Source organism: Abramis brama, assembly GCF_963993115.1.
Source record: "Abramis brama genome assembly, contig: SCAFFOLD_57, whole genome shotgun sequence".
Classification (NCBI taxonomy): domain Eukaryota; kingdom Metazoa; phylum Chordata; class Actinopteri; order Cypriniformes; family Leuciscidae; genus Abramis; species Abramis brama.
This window is the reverse complement of record NW_028156057.1, coordinates 261,014-283,589: the sequence shown is the minus strand read 5'-3', so window position 1 is coordinate 283,589 and position 22,576 is coordinate 261,014. Positions and strand designations below refer to the sequence as shown.

The following is a 22,576-nucleotide window of genomic DNA, read 5'->3' as shown; positions in this document are numbered from 1 at the left end:
CTATTTTAATTCCAAAGGCCAAGGGAACTTTATCAGGATGCATAGTATCCTAAAAAAATTTTTTTAAAAAATACTTAAAAATAAAAATCTGCCTGCCTCTATGGGAATTTAACATAGAGGTGTCCAAACTTATGCACCCTGTATTTTAAGGAAGAACATTTATTTTTTTACGATACATTATTCATTCACAAAGAAAATTGGTGTCCTTAAAGGTTGGATTTTTCCTAATTTTTTAAATTAAGGCATTAAGTTCAATTTCCAAAAGATGATTTTTTATTCCTCTTTTTAGTCAACTTTAGTATGGGTGCCTAAACTTATGCATAGCACTGTATATATATATATATATATATATATATATATATATATATATATATATATATATATATATCACATAGCACATCTTGTTTTTGATTTGAACATTGTCTAGAGGTATCTTATTTTTTATTCAGTGTACACAAGAGTTGCCTATACAGTTTTATTGGTAGATGCTAAGAGACATTTATTTATATATTACCTGCAAACTTTATTTTTTATTTTTTCTTTGATGGCACATTTTCCTGGCCTTTCTGCTCCCCCCGTGCTTACAGCTTTACAGGGGGGTATGGCTTATCTAAATGAGATGTAAATGAGCCCTATTGTCACTTCCAGCAGGAGAAAGGTGAGAATCTTCAGACGCTGTTTTCTCCCCTTTGTGCGTTTTTGAGTGCCTACCTTTAAATGGGCATAACTTCTCCAAATATTATCAGATTTCCTTGTGTTACACATCGTTGGAAAGCTTGGAGACTACACTTTCAGAATATGTGAATAACTCAAAATGCCCCAGAACCGACATGTGTCCTTACTTTCCGTGACTGGTCACATATGCGGAGTGGGCGTCAACGCCCAACACCATCATGCATATTTAGTGGTTCGCACCTGAGGAGACAATGGGTCCCGCATACTTAATGAGCCATTCATTCAGGTGTGTCACAAGAAAGAATGCAAGAGCAACAGTTGGAAGCATCTCAATTTTTTTTTATTTTTCCACAAATTGTGCTTGCAAATTGGCCTATAATATCCAAGGAAAACATGTCTAGTAATTGTGCAGTTAATTCTCATACTGTATTTTCAGTTTTGGAATATTAATCCTCTCCCCAAATTTGTCACTAATAAAACAATAAAAATTATTTAAAGAAAAGGCTTATATTTACCTTTTAATAGTTTGTTTACATCTACCTTGTAAATATTATTATTTTTATTAAAAAGGTTACAATTACAACAACAATTCAAGTGTAATCTTTCTTTGTAAAAACTAAAGTATACATTTTATCATACATATTTCAAAGTTAAGGATTCATTACTTGAATATAGCCTAGGCTACATTGGAATAAACACTATAACATATTATTTGATTACTTTATTTTTGACAAAACATACTACAGGGTGGGCCATTTATATGGATACACCGTAATAACATGGGAATGGTTGGTGATATTAAAGTCCTGTTTGTGGCACATTAGTATATGTGAGGGGGCAAACTCCTCAAGATGGGTGGTGACCATGGTGGCCATTTAGAAGTCGGCCATCTTGGATACAACTTTTGTTTTTTCAATAGGAAGAGGGCCATGTGACACATCAAACTTATTGGTAATGTCACAAGAAAAACAATGGTGTGCTTGGTTTCAACGTAACTTTATTCGTTCATGAGTTATCTACAAGTTTCTGACCACTTATAAAATGTGTTCAATGTGCTGCCCATTGTGTTGGATTGTCAATGCAACCCTGTTCTCCCACTCTTCACACACTGATAGCAACACCGCAGGAGAAATGCCAGCACAGGCATCCAGTATCCGTAGTTTCAGGTGCTGCACATCTCGTATCTTCACACCATAGACAATTGCCTTCAGATGACCCCAAAGATAAAAGTCTAAGGGGGTCAGATCGGGAGACATTTACATTTACATTTAGTCATTTAGCAGACACTTTTATCCAAAGCGACTTACAAATTAGGACTAAATTAAGCGAGTCATCATGAAGAGGCAAAAACAACAACAACGCAAGAAGTGCTCAAAATACGAAGTTCAGGCATTATTCAGAGTAGCATAAGCCTGATAAGTGATGTTTCAAAGGGAAAGGAATTATTTATTTTTTTTTTTTATTTTTTTTTTTATCAGGTTAAGTACTCACGGAATAGATAGGTTTTCAGCTGTCTTTTGAATGTTGTCAGGGATTCTGCATTCCGGATGAGGGTGGGGAGAGCGTTCCACCAGCATGGAACTGTGAATGAGAATGTTCTGGAAAGTGATTTTGTGGCTTTCTGTGATGGAACCACGAGACGTCGCTCGTTGACCGTTCGTAGGCGTCTGGTAGGGATGTAGACTCGTAGGAGTGAGTGAAAGTAGGAGGGAGCTGAGCCTGTGATAGATCTGTAAGCAAGCGTCAATGCCTTGAACTTGATGCGAGCAGCGAGAGGTAGCCAGTGCAGAGAGATGAACAGAGGAGTGACGTGGGCCCTCTTGGGCTCGTTGAAGACAAGACGAGCTGCAGCATTCTGGATCATCTGTAGGGGTTTGGTTGCACATGCTGGAAGTCCGGCCAGAAGAGCATTACAGTAGTCAAGCCTAGAAATTACCAGGGCCTGGACGAGAAGTTGTGTTGCATGCTCAGTTAGGAAAGACCTGATCTTCCTGATGTTGTGCAGTGCAAACCTGCATGATCGAGCTGTCTTTGAAATGTGATCTGTGAAGGTCAGCTGGTCATCAAACGTTACTCCAAGATTTCTGACCGACCTTGATGGGGTGATTGAAGATGACTCTAGCTGGATGGTGAAGTCGTGCTGTAGAGACGGATTGGCAGGGAGGACGAGAAGCTCAGTCTTTGCCAGGTTGAGCTGCAGGTGATGTTCCTTCATCCATGTGGAGATGTCCGCCAGACAGCTTGAGACCCGTGCAGCTACTGTGGGATCATCTGGTTGAAACGAGAGGAAGAGCTGTGTGTCATCAGCATAGCAGTGGTAGGAGAAGCCATGTGCCTGTATGATGTGTCCCAGTGATGTGGTGTAGATGGAGAAGAGGAGGGGACCAAGAACTGAACCCTGGGGAACCCCTGTGGTCAGTTGATGTGCTCTGGATACCTCGCCTCTCCATGCGACCTTGAAGGACCTACCTGTGAGATAGGACTCAAACCAGTGGAGTGAAGTTCCTGTGATGCCCAGTGATGAGAGGCTGGACATAAGGATCTGATGATTCACAGTGTCGAAGGCAGCAGACAGATCCAGGAGAATGAGGACTGAAGATTTGGAAGCAGCTTTTGCGATCCGTAGGGCTTCTGTGACTGACAGTAATGCAGTCTCAGTTGAATGCCCTTTCTTGAAGCCGGATTGGTTGACATCTAGCCGGTTGTTTAGAGACAAAAAGGATGTTACTTGGTTGAAAACCGCTCTTTCAAGTGTCTTCGCAATGAATGGTAGGAGAGAGATAGGTCTGTAATTCTCTACAAATGATGTGTTTAGCGTTGTTTTTTAAGCAGTGGAGTAACCCGAGCCTGCTTGAATGCTGTGGGGAAAGTGCCAGTATGGAGGGATGAGTTGATGATGTGTGTGAGTGATGGTAGAAGTGTGGGAGAGATGGCTTGTAGAAGGTGTGAGGGGATGGGGTCTAGAGGGCAGGTGGTAGGGTGACTGGAGAGGAGAAGTGTAGATACTTCTTCCTCGGTTAGCGAAGAAAAGGAGGACAGAGGGATATTGGGTGTGGAAGGGGTCGGTCTGGGTTCCTGTGTGTGTGGTGCTGAGAACTGACTGCTGATAGCTGTTGTTTTGTTGGTGAAGAAGTTCGCAAAATCGTCAGCAGTTAAGGAGGAGGCGGGTGGTGGTGGAGGTGGACAGAGGAGAGAGTTGAATGTCTTGAAGAGTAATCGTGTGTTGGAGGAGCTGTTGATCTTGTTGTGGAAGTATGAAGATTTTGCAGCATGAACATCAACAGAAAAGGAAGAGAGGAGAGATTGATACATACTCAGGTCAGATGCGTCTTTTGATTTGTGCCATTTCCTCTCTGCTGCCCTGAGTTCGGTCCGGTGTTCACGAAGAACCTCAGACAACCAGGGGTTGGAGGGAGTAGCGCGTGCTGGCCTGGAGGAGAGAAGGCAGATAATGTCTAGAGAAGAGGTTAGAGTGGAGCATAAGGTGTCCGTTGCGGTATCCACATCCAGAGATGAGAATTGTGAGGGTGGGGGAAGTGAAGATGACACGGCAGAGGAAAGATGGGAGGGGGAAAGTGAGCGCAGGTTTCGTCTGAAAGTGACTGGTGGTGGGGGTGGTGGTGCAGGGGTAGAGAGTTGTAGACTGAAAGTAATGAGGAAATGATCTGAAACATGGAGGGGTCTCACCAAAATGTTCTCTGTGGTGCAGTTGCGTGTGTAAACCAGGTCCAGTTGGTTGCCTGATTTGTGAGTACCTGAGGTGATGAGTCGTTTTAGATCGAAATAGGCTAGGAGAGAGATGAAGTCTGTTGCATGCGGCTTTTCGAGATGGATGTTGAAGTCACCGAAGACTAGAAGTGGGGTGCCGTCTTCAGGGAAAGTGGACAGCAGCACATCCAGCTCATCTACAAAGTTACCCAGATGACCTGGGGGGCGATAAATGACTACAATATGGATCTTAATGGGAGTTGTAAGTGTAATAGCATGATATTCAAATGAGTTGTTGTTGCATAGAGAAGAGAGCGTGGAGTATTTGCAATTGTTAGAAACGAGAAGCCCTGTACCCCCACCTCTCCCAGACTGGCGAGGGGAGTGAGAGAAGGAGAAATTGCTAGAGAGAGCAGCGGGGGTTGCTGAGTCTTCTGGACGAATCCAGGTCTCAGTCAAGCCCAAGATACTAAGAGTAGAATGAGATGCAAAGGCTGGAATGAAGTCAGCTTTATTGACTGCTGACTGACAATTCCATAGACCCACGGAAAGAGAGAGAGGAGTGTGTGAGGATGAGAGAATGGGACGCAGATTGGCAGTATTGCGCTGCCTTTTGCGCGTGATGAAAGGGCGTTGCCAAGAGATAACAGGAAATGTATTGAAAGCACATGTTGATTAAGGTGAACAATAAGATAAAAAGAGGGAAGGAAAAGGGAAAAGGAGATACTTAAGTGCCTTTCTGGTGTCCTTGCTCGGTGGAGAAATAAAAAATACAAAATAAGCATAGAATCGAAGATGGGCTTACCTTGACTAAAATGCAGCACTGAAATAACAGGAGAACAGAGTATTCTAGAAAAAACACTTGCGCGCTCTTGCCGTGCCTCTTGTATGCTGCTCGCTGGTCATGACGGAATGATCTGAAACTCCTCTATTTATATCTATTCTTACAGATGCTGTTTCGGTGGGGCAATTAAGTCAATAACGCGAAAATGTGCCAAATCGAAACTGCTAGGAGCAAAGGCTTAAGTGCAAATTAGACTGCAATAATAATTTTCACTCGCGGCTGTTGTTTAATGTAGCAACGCGTCTAACTAAAATACAGAATTATGTGAAGTTAAAAATACAAAATAAGCAGAGAATCGAAGATGGGCTTACCTTGACTAAAATGCAGCACTGAAATAACAGGTGAACAGAGTATTCTAGAAAAAACACTTGCGCGCTCTTGCCGTGCCTCTTGTATGCTGCTCGCTGGTCCTGGGGCCATTCAACTGGCCCACGACGACCAATCCACTTTCCAGGAAACTGTTCATCTAGGAATGCTCGGACCTGGCACCCATAATGTGGTGGTGCACCATCTTGCTGGAAAAACTCAGGGAACGTGCCAGCTTCAGTGCATAAAGAGGGAAACACATCAACATGTAGCAATTTTAAATATCCAGTGGCCTTGAGGTTTCCTTCGGGGTCATCTGAAGGCAATTGTCTATGGTGTGAAGATACGAGATGTGCAGCACCTGAAACTACGGATACTGGATGCCTGTGCTGGCATTTCTCCTGCGGTGTTGCTATCAGTGTGTGAAGAGTGGGAGAACAGGGTTGCATTGACAATCCAACACAATGGGCAGCACATTGAACACATTTTATAAGTGGTCAGAAACTTGTAAATAACTCATGAACGAATAAAGTTACGTTGAAACCAAGCACACCATTGTTTTTCTTGTGACATTACCAAAAAGTTTGATGTGTCACATGGCCCTCTTCCTATTGAAAAAACAAAAGTTGTATCCAAGATGGCCGACTTCTAAATGGCCACCATGGTCACCACCCATCTTGAGGAGTTTGCCCCCTCACATATACTAATGTGCCACAAACAGGACTTTAATATCACCAACCATTCCCATGTTATTACGGTGTATCCGTGTATAAATGGCCCACCCTGTATATTTAACATATGAGCAAAAAATGGCAAACAAAAGCTTATTTGAGGTGGCAGATATTTTACAGTAAAAATGTATAATCTATCCAAAACGAATCAACGAAATGTTGTCTTTCATATGTCCGTAACATAGGTCTTTCGTTTTTATTATAAGAAATATAAATGTTAATTTGCAGTTTAATATTGCTTATACAAATACATTTTATTTCAACATATTTCAGTCGATTTTTACTCAGTATAGCAATACAGTTTGCTAAAAGCGAAACATTCATTCACACACAGAAACGCGATTCAAATTTAAACCGTCTTTTGCCAGTTGTGGTAAACAGCGCATCTCTGCCGTTCATTCATTCACACACAGAAACGCGATTCACTTGAGAATGAAAAAAAAAACTTACTACAGTATTCCATAGCTCAGGATCTGTTGCTCCTCGAAATATCAGCACTTCTGAGGTACATTTTCCATTATAGTATTATTCCTCACAGCGCTGCGAGACAGTGTAAACAAGTACAATGATCTGAATAAGCTTGATGTCAATCAAGCTTATTGCCTGTGTGTCTGTATGCCTGTTTGACTGAGTATTCGCTGAGTTATGGTTCATTTTCGGATGCGTTTCAGAATGGACTTAACTGACAGAGAGGAGGCAGAACTCGCTTCGTGTTTATTTTTCTTTATTTGGCAAAAAGCACAACACTTTGTTTTTATTATGAGTATACACAAAAAAAATACACACTTAACAGGATCGATTGATGTATAACACAAGCATATAAGATAAAAATTAATATTAGTATTTTGATTCTTTTTTGCACTGATAAGGAAAAAAAACGAGCCGGCGCGATAGCCGACCTCAGGGGGTTAACATTGATTTTCTCAGGAGTTCAAATACTTATTTGCAGCTGTATCATACAAATAAATAGTTAAAAAATCATACATTGTGATTTCTGGATTTTTTTTTTTAGATTATATGTCTCACACTGGACATGCACCTACGATGACAATTTCAGACCCCTCCATGATTTCTAAGTGGGAGAACTTGCAAAATAGCAGGGTGTTCAAATACTTATTTTCCTCACTGTATATATGTGCACATACATATTCAAATGCGCATACCTATTGACTAAACATGTAATATGCATGTGCACGCTGTCAGCTTTTTCACATATTCACGTTTTTGACGTTTGCGCGGAGATGATAACCTTCTTTTTTTTCCTTTTTTTAAAAAATTATTCACCGCCTGCACCTTGGAACCTATTTCAAGGTTTGTGTTCTCGAGCTGCCAGGTGCTATTGTCATGCGAATGTGCAGGTCAAGGGTTTTCTGTTAGAATGGGTGTCATGTCAGCGGCCCCTAAGTTAATAACTAATGATCTTTACAACGGAAGTGAATCAATCAAAACTAACTTTAGCTGGACAGTAACTTTATTCTAGAGCTGCTGTAAAGCCAAAACAATCTTTTACTTTAATTTCCTATTACCACTGTAAAGCTGCTTTGAAACTCTCTATAATGTTAAAAATGCTACATAAATGAAGGTGACTTGACTTGTATCATCTGTTCACAAATTTCATAATATACAAGAAAACACTGTGCTGTGGGAGACGGAATGGGATGGTCAGATATTTTTCTCTTCAGAGGCGGGTGACGTCACGAACCAGGAAACTATAAAGCCTGCCCAAACCAAGCAGCGCTAGCTTCTTAAAAGTTACAAGTGAGTCGTTGACAGGCATGTAGGAGGTATGGCAAGGTATTGCAGCGTCTCCTTCCTTCTTCAGGGAACCGGGGTTATAGTGGTAACCGAGGCATTCCCTTTCAAGGGAACTTGTGCTGTGTCGATTGACGCTGTGGAAATGTCTATACCAACGCCACAATAGCGAGAAGTGATTGTCCTGTGTGAAATCGAGATGAGCAGCACTAGGACGAGAGCACCTGGGACCCTGGTGTAGAGTCCAGGTTCAAAGAATAGAACCTTACAAATGTGTGCGGTGAGGACCAGCCTGCCACATCACATATATCTTGGAGAGCATCTCCTGATACAAGGGCCTTAGAGGCTGCCATACTCCTTGTAGAGTGGGAACGGACTGCCATAGGGGAAGGTTGTCCAACCGACTCATAAGCCAGTGAGATAGCCTCGACTACCCACTTGCTCATTCTCTGCTTTTATGCTGGAGACTCCTTGTTGGGGGGCCCGCAACATGTCAAGCCAAGGCGCTTTTAAAGTGATAGTTCGGCCAAAAATGATATTAAACCCATGATTTACTCACCCTCAAGCCGTTCGAGATGCATATGTCAATCATTTTTCAGACGAACACATTTTCAGTTATTTTAGAAAATGTCTTCGATCTTTCAGTGGTTATAATGTCAAGTTATGGGGTCCACCTCCTTCAAGTCCCAAAAATGTGCATGCATCCTTCACAAAAGTAATCCATCCGGCTCCAGGGGGATAAACGAAGGCCTTCTGAGGGTAATCCGTGCTGTTTTGTCGTAAAAATATAAATATTTAAAACTTTATAAATGAAAATAACTGGCTTCCGGTAACAGTCGATGCGCGTTCACGGGAGATGGATGCTGGCGTATGACGTAGGACGGAGGGAGACCACTCTCAAATGTCTTCTATCCAAGAAAAGGGGGGTGGCCTTATCTGGCCTTATCTCTTAACCTGTTAAGCCTCACCAGTGCGTCGGCGCACTGAAGATTTAGGGCCCTATTTTAACGATCTGAAACGCAAGTGTCAAAGCGCAAGTAACTTTGTGGGCGGGTCTTGGCGCTGTTGCTATTTTCCCGGCGGGATAAATGACTCTTGCGCCAGGCGCAAATCTAAAATGGGTTGGTCTGAAGAGCTTCATTATTCATAGGTGTGGTTTGGGCGTAACGTGAAATAAACCAATCAGAGCGTCATCTCACATTCCCTTTAAGAGCAGACGCGCTTGTTCTAAAGCGAATTCCTATCATAACGGCGGATTTGCCAGGCGCGCGCCAGGAGCGGTTCACAGCCAAGGAGAGCAACGCTCTCGTCAGGGACGTTGGGGATGGAGAAACCCACCCAAATTAACTTCGGTTAAAAAGGCGTATGATAATTTGGGTAAATGTGTAAGCTAGATGTATGCTTTTATAATAATTTGTCTATCTATCTATCTATCTATCTATCTATCTATTTATCTATCTATCGTAATAATGTATGATTTGCAAAAATGAAAACTGCTGCTTCTGTGTAGATGAGAGAATCAAAGTGTATGCGCGTTGTGCACACGCTACATTGATTATGGCCCTTAAAATAGCATATGAATAACATGCGCAACGCGCCACTGACTTTAAACTATTTTTTCCTGGTTAGTGGCGCAATTGTTTTCTAAACCTGCAAAATAGCATGAAGGAACGTTTGCGCCGGAACACGCCTCCTTTTTTGCGCTGAACCGCCCAGGGAGCGCAAGTTCATTCCCTAGTTTAGCGACGTGCTTCTGTGGAGGGAAAAGCACGCTTTGCGCTGGTGCAAAATAGGAATGATACATGCGTCGGTGTACAAAGTCAATTGCGCTGGGTGCAAGATAGGGCCCTTAATGTTATACCTTGACAAACTATACATCATTAAAAATATATAAGACTCAAGTTTTAGTATTTGACCACTATTGTATTCTGAGAAACTTATAGTGACAGTTATGTCTTAATTTGTGTCAGGAGTTATGAAATGAAAAAATGAGTCGATACCTTTAATATGAATTATGTGCGTCAGCCTCTCCCATTCATAAAAAAAACTCTGTGCTGTTGTCATGACAGCGATTCACAAAACAACATCCTTCAGGGCTTTTAGCTCAAAAATGTGCAGACTTGGAGAAATATTGATATATTCTCATAGATTCACGTCATATTTCTATAGACAGGAATAATATTTATTGAATTTATACCCAAATGCGTCGATGTAATCATTGTGAGCGCTTCTTACTGAGATGTGCTGTGTTTTCAATTCATACCAATAGCCTGAGGGCGCTACATGCACAATAATGATCCATATATGGAACATGAAGAAAAGCCATGATCATGTAATGGAAGTCAATGGGGCAAAAACAGCCACGAACAGTAAATGAGGGAAAAAAAGTTAAAATCTGATGCTGCACAAAAACTAACAATGCATCAAAACCAATGTTGTTTCTAATCTTTGACATGTCCAAGACTGTGATAAAAGGTAAAAAAAAATCCAGTCCACAATCACATTTTATATTGAAAATGAGTAATTTTGTGTTTTTTTCCCCCAAATTAGTGACATCATTTACGAATTTGGCAATTAAAGAGTTAAAATCCTGATTTTTTTTTAAACATTTAATATTTTTGAGCAGGACTGAGGTTGATTAATAGATTCATGCAAAAAAAATTTAAAAAAAAATTTATCTGATACATTTTTACAGCAGTTTAAAGTAGTGGCTGTTTTCAGCCACGAAACATAACGAAAGGGTAGTAAATTTGCCCACAGTGTACTGTTGAGTTTTTGAAAAATTTCAAAGCATTTTCCCAAAATATGTGTCAAAATAAGATTTGTCACCAAAAATCATTCCATTTGCTGAAACACAGAAAAAGTTATGGCCAAATTTAGACTCAAAAATACCCCATAGTGGATGAAAACATCCCCAACAGCACATAAGGGTTAAGTAGGCCAAGAAGCCCTGATGCCAGTGGTGTCAGGCTTCCGAGGGTACACCCCTCCGTGGGAAAACGGTTTCCACATCATTATACGGTGCCCACTCCCCTCTGTGCTCTCAGGGGGGCATTCCGCCTTCATGCCGGGGTGCAGAGGGTCCCAGCGAGTTTTACCTGAGGGTTCCTCGCTCCCTCCGAGGAGGGCTCTAGAGCGGTCAGATCAATTGTTCCCTGCCGGTGTGCCGCTTCAGGGCACTGTGCCTGCTGTTCGAAATGCACCAGAGGCCAGTCTCGAGAGACTGGTATCCTTAGTAGATCTTCTAGCAGATTGGAAACTTCTACCAAATATATCTACCCTCAGTGGTTGGCCCCGAGCAGGCTCTGGTTATAGAACTAGAAGTAAAAGCTATAGAACGGGTTAGGGTTAGATCATGAGTAGTCGCCCAGCCCAAGGTCTGTGGCAGGACCATCATCTCTCATGGAATATCAACTGTCTAGAAATGTTGATGGTGTTCCAGGCTCTGAAATACATCCTCCCAGACCTGAGGGGCCATCATGTGCTTGTTCGGTCAGACAACACAGCGGTGGTCTCCTATATAAACCATCAGGGGGGTCTGCGATCGCATCCCTTATACAAGCTGGCTCACCAGATCCTCCTGTGTGCCCTGGGTAAGCTACTTTCGTTGAGAGGGATATATATATCCCAGGATACTTAAATCAGGGGGCAGACATCCTGTCGAGGCAGGGGCCGAGGCCCAGGGAGTGGAGACTCCACCCCAAGGTGGTGGAGCTCCTTTGGGAGAACTTCGGTTGAGCCGAGGCCAACCTGTTCGCATCCCAAGAGACCACACATTGTCCACTGTGGTTTTCACTCAGCCATCCAGCCCCTCTGGGGTTGGACGCTGAGTTGCAGCGTTTCTCAACCAAGGTTGTAGAGACCATTCTCCACTCCAGAGCCTTGCATCCACAAGGAAACCGTATACCTTGAAGTGGAGACTTTTCACTTCCTGGTGTAGAGACACCAGTTAGACCCAGTTAAATGTCCAGTGGGTGCAGTGCAGGAGCACTTCTCTGCAGGGTTATCCTCCTTCACACTGAAGGTATACGTGGCAGCACTAGCTGCTCCAACTAATAACTTGTTTCCTTTGTGGCACTTTGAGGCTGAGGCCAGCAGTCCGCACGATGGTGCCGAAATTGGACTTGGCTGTTGTACTAGAAGGCCTCTCCCTAGCTCCATTCGAGCCCATTGAGGCTTTTCTGAGAATATCTCTCTAAAGACTGTCTTTCTCCTCGCTAGTTCGTCTCTCAAGAGAATTGGAGACATTCAAACACTTTCGGTAAAGAGTTTTCTTCACCCTAAGACCAGGTTACGTTCCTAATGTTCCTACTAATACTGTAAGACCTAGAGTACTGCAGGCCTTGATTTTACACAGACGGACATTTGCTCTTATGGCTGCGTGGGTATTAGTGTTCCCAGCGTTTCAACGCAGCTCGACGTCTCAGTTACGTATGTAACCCTAGTTCCCTGAAGAGGGAACCAGACCCTGCCATGCTCCCGGCATGCCCGTGATCGACTTGCTTCTGCCTATCAGAAGCTGACGCGTTTTGGTTCAGGTGTGCTTTATAGTTTCCTGGTCGATGACGTCACATGACATTACGTCACGCATTGGACTGGTGCTTCATGATGCAATCACGCAGAGGCGTTCCGACAGCGTTTTGATGCAGTTTAATGTGTATGTTTTTATTCTTGGCTTAAATATTTTAAAACAAAGGATGAGGATTTTTTGCTTGCTAGGTCCAGTGAAAATCTCAATTTAAGCAGGAAACAAAGAATTGATTTTGGAGTTGACTGGAATGCAGTGACTGTTTTCAAACAGCTTTCCAAAGCAAATATAAAACATTTTATAACCCTGTATTAATTTTATTATAGAGATACTTTCTAATTTATTAAATTATCTCTCATAAACAAATCAATGCTTCCTACATATTTTTAAAGATATAAATAACCGTAAAATGTATTAATTAAAAAATACAGATCCTGATCCATCAAACATTGGACATTGAACAAAACATCCTTTAACACTAGAAGTTGCAGCCTGTTCATTATAGCCATACTAAAATATAATAACAATAAAATAGTCAACCTAACATATAGTACAAGTACAATGCCTACAATAAAGAATAGTTTAATATCCAAATACATCGCAAATGTTGAAACATTTTTATTCTAATTAGAGAGTTACGTGAGCCCAACGCCGCTTACTTTCACTTTCGCTTTAAAGTATTTCATTTTGGCTTGGTTATAGTTATTTTTTCATTCTTGTTCTGTTCTGAATATCATTACATTTAAATGATTTGTTGTGGAATATGTTTTGTGTATTTTTTACCACATTTTATTGTTGTGTATATTGGTATATGTATAATAATACCGCGAAATTCAGTGCGGTCAATATGGCCGAAATAGGTAAATATGTTCATTTGTTTTTTTGCCTTATGTGTAATTTATATGAAAAACATTTTAAATGAAAATACAGACACTTTTAGGAAAAGTCAGGTACCAGCAGGATTTTATTTTATTTTTTCAACAAAGTTATTGCAGATATAAAATTCAAAACGGTCAAAATGACCGTCATGGTACTTCTTGTGTTAAGTTTGTACTTTCTCTCTTTAATAATGAATTCACTGCTAAACTGATGTGATCTGAAGTGAGAGAGTGAAGAGTGTGTCATTGTTCTCTACAGGTTGATTGATTGTGGCATCACAGATGAAGGTTGTGCTGCTCTAGCTTCAGCTCTGAGATCAAACCCTGAACACCTGAGAAAACTGAACCTGTCACGGAGTAAACTAGGAGATTCAGTGAATAGTCTCGCTGCTGTATTAGAGGATCCTAACTGTAAACTGGAGATACTGCGGTAAGACCATCTCTTTGATTGTCACATGTGTCTTTGTCCTCTGTAAGATTAATCTTTTAATGTAAATTTCAAGACTAAAAATTTCAAGACTAAAATCATCTTGTGTAAACACAGTAAATCTCAGCACAAATGACTGACGAAGAAGTTAATTTCATTTATTTTCAACACATCACATAATAACCTGCTGGTCCTGTTTTTGACCCACCAAACATTTATTGAAGGTTCAGTTGCTTCTAGTAGTTTGATTAAAACTCATCTACTTGCCGCTGTCTGTGTAAGAGTCTATTTTCATCTTATTAATACATTTGCATGTATTATTCTAATTAAAGATACAGATTGTACTGAATAGCTTGCTTATTTTGCTCAAAATAATGATTTATTAAGTCCACATGTCATGCAAACAAGAAACTATGCTTCTAACCACAGGTCGAAAGCTGTCGTTCCAACCACACAAGTTTGCGATGTTGTTTGCGAATGTTCGTTGGTACGATGGTTTTCGGAAACACAGACTCATTGAACTATGCTAATAACGACGGCACTTGCGATCATAGTTGTCTAATGATGCTTTAGGGAAACACATCCCAGAATGAGATCATCAGCTCGTGAGAGCTCTATGAACTTGGATGCATCCTGATTGACGGTCCCTACGCAGTGTTCACTGCTCCCTAGTCCCTGAGCACAGGATATCTTTTGGAGCTCACTTCACTTAAAGTGCCCCTATTATGCTATTTTAAAGTTTCCTAATGTTGTTTTGGAGTCTCCTACAACATGTTTACATGCATCAAAGGTCAAAAAACAGTTTAATTTCCAAATCATAATATACATTTGCTCATCACCATATTTTCAATAATTCTCAAACGACTCGTCAGATGAATCACTCTCTCTAAATCCCTCCTTTCCGCGAGCTACTCTGCTCTGATTGGCCAGACGGCTCAGTCTGTTGGGATTTGTTTACCGTGTACAGTGCTCGCTTCAAAAAACAAAAATGCCCATTGTCATAACAACGTCAGGTCTGCTTGTCCTGAGGCTTCCTACACCGTAAACTAAACACAGTAATGAACAATGACGTTGATTTTATCATATCAGTCTGAGCGCGAGTCCAATGATGAAACACTGGAAGAACTAGTTATTCAATACAAACCTCCATCGCAAGGACGACTCGAGCAGGACGTCTCTCAGTGATTCACTACTCAGTTTGAGACACATTATGGGATGTGTTGCAACTGTAATTCCTCACCATTAGCATGAACAAGTGCATGTCCATCAACAAACCGATTATTTTACTTGTAATAATTTTTTTATCGAGTATTTTTCTAATTTTTCTTGCGGTGAACACGTGGAAACTGTATCAATAACAGTGCATGTATGCAATGTATACATTAACCGAGCTCTAGCGTGAATGACTAAACGATGGTAAAACAGATATTGCTCCATGCTTAATCTTTCCTTTAAGTAGTGAGAACGACAGACAATCTGCATTAATGGACACAGTTTTAGGTAATAGTGGCCCACAACTGATTAGCAGAAGAATTTCAGTAAGACATAATGTGAGTTAACCAGTTAGCAGGAGACCAACACAATATAAAACTCAAAACAAAGTATTTTTAACAGCATCTTTCAAGAGCAAGCGGTTTGTGAATCCTACATTGAACTCCAAGATTTGAGAACACAGGGAACACAGAAAAAGTTTAGGATTATACTGCTGTGGTATCATGGTAAAGATTAATTTGAACCATGCTTCTTCACATGCTCGTCCTTGGGCAGTGAAAAAAACTGGCTTTACCTTCACAATGTAGAGCACAGCATCTTCTCGACATGATGCTATCCAGTATCCACAGGAATCAACTGCAGGTTTGAGGTTCAAGTTTTCCCTGGTGTCTGCACACGCAATAAGTTGGCGGGCAATATGCTAATGTTTCGTCTTGACGTCACAACGAAACGGCTTATGACTCGTTTGAAAAATGATTCATTTAATTGACTCAGAGTCGATTATTACTTTTGAAAGACAATAACTTTATATATGGTGCACTTTCAAATTTCAAATTTTTCATTCACACAAGACAATACACAAGAGCTATGTTACACACTACATTTTACATTTACATTTAGTCATTTAGCAGATGCTTTTATTCAAAGCGACTTACAAATTAGGACTAAATTAAACAAGTCATCGTGAAGCAACCCGGTCTCACCCCAAAACGTCATGTACTGACGGGTCTTGACCATACGGCAACATACGACGAAAAGGGTACCCCTAAAACGTCCATATGAGACGAAGACATAAGCGCACCAGCAGCGCTTCCTAGCGGTACCCTAACGCATACCTAAACCTACCCATAACCCGAATCGTCACATATGGACGTTTTAGGGGTACCCTTTTCGTCGTATGTTGCCGTATGGTCAAGACCCGTCAGTACGTGACGTTTTGGGGTGAGACTGTGTTACGTGAAGAGGCAAAAACAATGCAAGAAGTGCTCAAAATACAAAGTGCAGGCATTTCTCAGAGTAGCATAAGCCAGACAAGGGAGGATTAAGGGAAAAGGAAAGGATTTTTTGTTTTTTTTGTTTTTTTAAGAGATTAAGTGCTCACGGAAGAGATGAGTTTTAAATTGTCTTTTGAATGTTGTCAGGGATTCTGCATTCCGGATGAAGGTGGGGAGATCATTCCACCAGCATGGAATCGTGAATGAGAATGTTCTGGAGAGTGATTTTGTGGCTCTCTGTGATGGAACCACGAGATGTCGCTCTTTGACCGATCGTAGGCTTCTGGTAGGGATGTAGACTTGTAGGAGCGAGTGAAAGTAGGAGGGAGCTGAGCCTGTGATAGATCTGTAAGCAAGCGTCAATGACTTGAACTTGATGTTGAGCAGCGAGAGGTAGCCAGTGCAGAGATGGACAGAGGAGTGACGTGGGCCCTCTTGGGCTCGTTGAAGACAAGACGAGCTGCAGCGTACTGAATCATTTGTAGAGGTTTAGTTGCACATGCTGGAAGTCCAGCCAGAAGAGCATTGCAGTAATCAAGCCTAGAAATGACCAGGGCCTGGACGAGAAGTTGTGTTGCATGCTCAGTTAGGAAAGGCCTGATCTTCCTGGTGTTGTGCAGTGCAAACCGGCATGATCAAGTTGTCTTTGTAATTTGGTCTGTGAAGGTCAGCTGGTCATCAAATATTACTCAAAGATTTCAGACCGACCTTGATGGGGTGATTGATGATGATTCTAGCTGGATAGTGAAGTTGTTTTGTAGAGACGGATTGGCAGGGAGGCAGAGAAGCTCAGTCTTTGCCAGGTTGAGCTGCAGGTGATATTCCTTCATCCATGTCGAGATGTCCGCCAGACAGCTTGAGATCCGTGCAGCTACTGTGGGATAATCTGGTTGAAATGAGAGGAAGAGCTGTGTGTCATTGGCATAATGGTAAGAGAAACCATGTGCCTGTATGATGTGTCCCAGTGATGTGGTGTAAATGGAGAAGAGGAGGGGTCCAAGAACTGAACCCTGAGGGACCCCTGTGGTCAGTTCATGTGTTTTGGATTCCTCGCCTCTCCATGCGACCTTGAAGAAGTTACCTGTGAGATAGGATTCAAACCAGTGGAGAGGAGTACCTGTGATGTCCAGAGATGAGAGGGTGGACAGAAGGATCTGATGATTCACAGTGTCGAAGGCAGCAGACAGATCCAGGAGAATGAGAACTGAAGATTTGGAAGCAGCTTTTGCAGTCCGTACATGAAAAGTCATTTTCAAAAATCCATAATAGAGGCCCTTTAACAAAATATGTTCATTCAGAACACCCTGCAACGTCATCAAACACAGACGAAACTCAAGCTCACGCATTTTATAGAAGTTTAAGGTTTGATGCCATAATAAACTTCTGTAAATATATATAATATAAATGACCATACTTTCATTTAAAGGTGCCTTGTGTAAAAATAAATAAATTCATACTCCACATTCCATACCAGATGGGGGCAGTATACCTCCAGAAAGTGAGTTGGTCTAGTATGAATATCTTCAAGCTACTCCCCTTCACCTTTACCAGTGAATATGTTCATATTCGTTTTGATCATATTACATTTTTATTGTTAGTTTGAATTACATTAATTTGACAGACAGCATTCCCTGATGTTGACCAAGCTAGCGCCAACGTAACCAGAGCTTCCAACTCTCACGCTTTAACCGTGAGACACACGCAAACACTTTTCACACGCTCTCACCCCACACATCAATTTTCTCACGCACAGAAAAATCGTGAAGCAAAGAGGACACGGATACCGACAGACTAGACAGAGCAGGTTAGTTATGATATAAAAAAATCTCAGCTCTCAGATTCTGTCAATTTTATCACGCAATTCAAACAATAAATACCGTTTTGGCGCTTGTAAATGTTACACGACAGATCCCTAGCGCATGTGAACCGATCATCTCTACTAGCTAATAGTAAAAAAACACGAACACTGAAAGATACAGTAACGTTAGGCTACAACTTACCAAAATGTATTCCTCATACATAATATCGACCAATCAGTGTTTTTTATCAGCGTGAAGAGGTCAGTAACACAGCTGGAGAACAATTATGTCAGATTTACCTCAGGAAAGCCATTTAATATACATAATATAGGTCACATTGTTGGCAAGAAAAAAAGAGCAATAGAGATTGTGCTATATATGTGTACTATTACAATACTGTATTTATGAACGTTATATACGTTTATCGAACAGCCTTCGATACATTTCTATGTTATAACTTCCCGAAAATCTACACAAACATATAAGACAAACTTCTAACGAAATAACAGCATCTTACTTACCAATCCAAAAGAAATGTTGCAAGTTCGAAGTCAAACCTCATTTTTTTCATGTCCATTAGTTGTCTCCAGCGATGGAAAGCAGTGCCAATGTTTACTCTGGTTCTGTTCCTTTTTTTATCAGATTTTATTTGAATGTAGTAGTGGGCAGTAGGCTACTTTCCACACGATTGACATCAGGTTCAAGTACGCCCACAAGCCGTGCGAGTTATTCGTGTATTGCATGTTTGACTGGTGGTTATGTTGCCGGCATACCGCCTCCCATGGCCGAAACTGGTATTACGACACCTGTCGGGCCGTGGCTAGTAATGCTAATGCTAATTCAGGTTGATATCTCTGCAGCACTATAACTTGACATTTTTTTAATGACATCATCGCCCTTATTTCTTCTCATTCTTTTGATGCGTGTAGCTCATTTTTTGGATATTTTTACCTCAATTTTTACACAGGGCACCTTTAATATACATGTGTATAAATATTAATTAATATAAAATTTCACTTAATCTAATCTGTCAAATTCAAAAGCCCTAAACTGAATTATAAATATATGTTGCAATGTTTAATATGAAAATAAATGTACATGTATTTTTATCTTATTTAACCTGTAATCATGATAGTTGACTTGTAACTGTCGCATCTTATGCACTTTACACCCGTGAACAGCCGCATACAAACACAACAGCTTCGGATTGGAATCTTAAAATGGCGAAATACCCTGTTAAGTCCTGTTCGCATCACGCGTACGGTTGAATGGGACCCACTCCTCAACTGAGTGTCAGATAAGAGCGGGGGGGAATTGGGAACCCCTGGATTAATCTGACTCCATTAAAGTTGTTGTTAATATGTAACATCTTATTGTTTGAAGGTAAAAGTCTTACTGATGTTTAGATAATATTAATATGTAAATAGTCAGAATAAACACACTGGTTGGCAGAAGCATCAGTTTAAGCCTTTTTCCTCCACCAGCAGTTTCCTTTTCTTCAAATATCCTGAGCAAAGCATTATTTAAGGAAAATTAAAGTAGAATACAAACACCAAAGACCATAAAACTGAAGGTAAATGGATGATGTTTCGGAGGTAAATAAGCTCATTAACGTGATCTCAATGCATGTGTAGGCTGTAGTTCTTACACTAAGACTTTGAATCTCTCTATCGAGTCACATTTCTATTGAGTTTATAAGCTTCCAGATGAGACCAAATATGAAACAATTGTGTGTTTGATCACAAAGAGTTAATCAATTATATGTAATGGGGAACACGTGGGTGCAAATGTCCTCCTGTAGGTGAATATTAGAAGTGACTGTTTCTCCAGTCAGAACCGTCTTTATATCACTATGAAACAATATCTCACATTCATCTGTGTGTCTTTTCAGTCCTGAAAAACCATTTCAAACAGTATCATTGAGCATCAACATGCATAAATCTCATTCCATCAGCTGCAGTGTGTGGCAATGCTTGTCATTATATCTGATCTCCTGCTCTGAGACCAGAGTGAATAACAAACTACAGACACTTAAACTACAATTGTGTCATTGTTCTCTACAGTTTGAGGGATTGTGGCGTCACAGATGAAGGTTGTGCTGCTCTGGCTTCAGCTCTGAGATCAAACCCCTCACACCTGAGACAACTGGATCTGTATGGGAATAACTTGGAACGTTCTGAAGTGCAGATACTTTTTGATCTAAAGGATGATCCACATTATAAACTGGAGAAACTATACTATGTGGGTATATTTTTATTTAAAGCTTTTAAATTGGCCCAAGTTCAGTAACAGGCCTCATATGTTTGTAACCGGAGAATATAACATAATAATTCAGCTCCACTTCAGTCTTTGTACTATTAGTTTAATTCTGTGATGTGACTGATTAATGATAATTATATATGAATATATTTTCATTTCTTAACAGTGTCTCTGTGCAAGTGATTAAGAGAGAGTTGTTTATCATTTACTGTTATTAATCTATTAGCAGTTTTTCATTCATATCTCTTACTGTAATATGAATATACTAATATATCTTGCTGTGTTTTTCCTGAAATTATCTCCAGATATGATGTGACAGCAGTAATGTCTCATACTCATGTGTGACTGTCTGTGTGTTTTATTGTAGGACTCTCAGTATTTAGACGTCAGTCCAGTTTCCTCAGGATCAGCTCATGGTGAATAAAGAGCCGCTACAGAGACTGAAGACACAGAGACACACAGCGATCACACTGACAATTGTGACTTTGTAATGTAATTATTTTCTTGTGTCTTTCTCTTGATGAAAGCATTTTTTAAGTAAAGAATTGCCTTTTTTGTCTAACCAGCAGATGGCGATAAAAGCTGAAAATTATTAGGGCCCGAGCACGGATGGTGTGATGACCCTGTTGGAATTGCTCCGTTTATGTATTATTGTTTTCTAGTACATTTTCAAGTGTTTCGATAAAGATGGATGCTTTAAAAAAGCACAAAACCTGTATTATTCCCATTACTCAGAGTACACAGTGTTTGGTGTAACTGTAATTTCTGTAAAATCACATTCCTCTTCACCTATGCAAAACAATCAGTACAATATTGTAAGTATATAATATTTCACAATATTACTCTCTCTATTGTGTGTTAGTATCAGTACTGTTTGTGTATAAGTGTGACTTCCAGAAATCCAGATATTGTCAAATGATTCACAAACTTATTCTTGCCACCGTATAGGCTACTCTATACATATTGAAATGGCTCTTTGTTTAGATGCATCAGATCTAAATTTGTCCTATTGACAAGGCCTCATGTTCACAGTGTCTATGCTGTCTTCTGCTGCTCAAACACACACTATGATCATTCCATCTTCTTCACTTTCTTCTTCACAACTCAAAATGGCATGTAATCTTTCTAAATATTATATTTTTTGTATATAATTGGGAATTTATAAATATGAAAAAATGTCTACAAGCACAAACTCCCTTCATGTCCTTCACCTCAAGTGAGAATATACATACAATGTATGCAGTTCACATTAAAAAAAATGGCAAAAAGTATTTCTCATCACAATATCTCTAGTTTAATCAGCATCACACTAGTATTAGCAGTGACATCTTTGCCATTTCTGAGGAGTTTTTGGAGTAAAAAAGGAGGAAGCATAATTGTGTCAAGTCACAATTATTCGCTTTATACATCAGATGCACTGTAATAAACATCAGAGCCATAGAGAGAAATATACTTCACCATAGATTGGCATGGAGTACTTTCCATAAGATCATCTCTCAATGCAAATCAAACCAGCTATTAGGCTAACTGAAATAAAACCATGCCAATCTCTAGGTGTGGTGAAGGCTATGTGATGATGTGGGGCTATTTTAATTATCAAGCATCGCGTTAGTTCAGGCAGGCCACGTCAGCCAAGCCCGCATCAGCTGATAGCCAGCTGTTCATGACGTGGTCCAATCAGGTGTCGACATCTATCTCAGTGGCACACATAAATCTCACACTCCTTCAGCATTTCCCACATAGCTTGCTCGCATCTAAACTCCCTCCTCCAACCCCAACTCCTCCTAACCAAACCTTCATCTTTCTGATCACTTGTTTTCTTTACAGTGTAATCTTGGCAAATTGTCTATTATATATTGTATTTCACATGTAATTGCTCATTTCAACTCATGTAATTGAGAATTGTAATAATGCATATACTGGTTCTGTTCTGTACCCCATGGGGGGTTTGCCTTGCTGCTCTCCCGCTCTGTCCAGGCATAGCTGCATGGACAGGCGTGGGAGTTTTGCCCAGAACAGATCCATACCGCCAACACTAACTGTATGCTATATTATCGCAATAAATCTATTTATCCATACTTGGCGAAGTGGTCCTGACTGAACCAAAGGCCAAGGGAAATGAAGCTAGCGCAAGTTCTGCCAGGAAGACTCAATTGTTCGCGTCATTAATTACCTCCTCATCT

The 22,576-nt window shown here is 40.6% G+C and overlaps 1 protein-coding gene across 3 annotated transcripts in view; it reads left to right on the top strand.

The window, feature by feature from the left end:
* LOC311077106 (NACHT, LRR and PYD domains-containing protein 3-like) overlaps nt 1-22,471 on the top strand; it is a 96,989-nt gene extending 74,518 nt beyond the window's left edge. For all 3 annotated transcript variants that reach the window (XM_084138902.1, XM_084138903.1, XM_084138901.1), the window contains 3 exons: nt 13,682-13,852; nt 20,198-20,375; nt 20,761-22,471. In XM_084138902.1, coding sequence (XP_083995028.1) covers nt 13,682-13,852; nt 20,198-20,375; nt 20,761-20,817 — 406 coding nt within the window. In that variant the 3' untranslated portion in view covers nt 20,818-22,471. The remainder of the gene's footprint in view (nt 1-13,681; nt 13,853-20,197; nt 20,376-20,760) is intronic.
* Nucleotides 22,472-22,576: the final 105 nt, after the last annotated feature.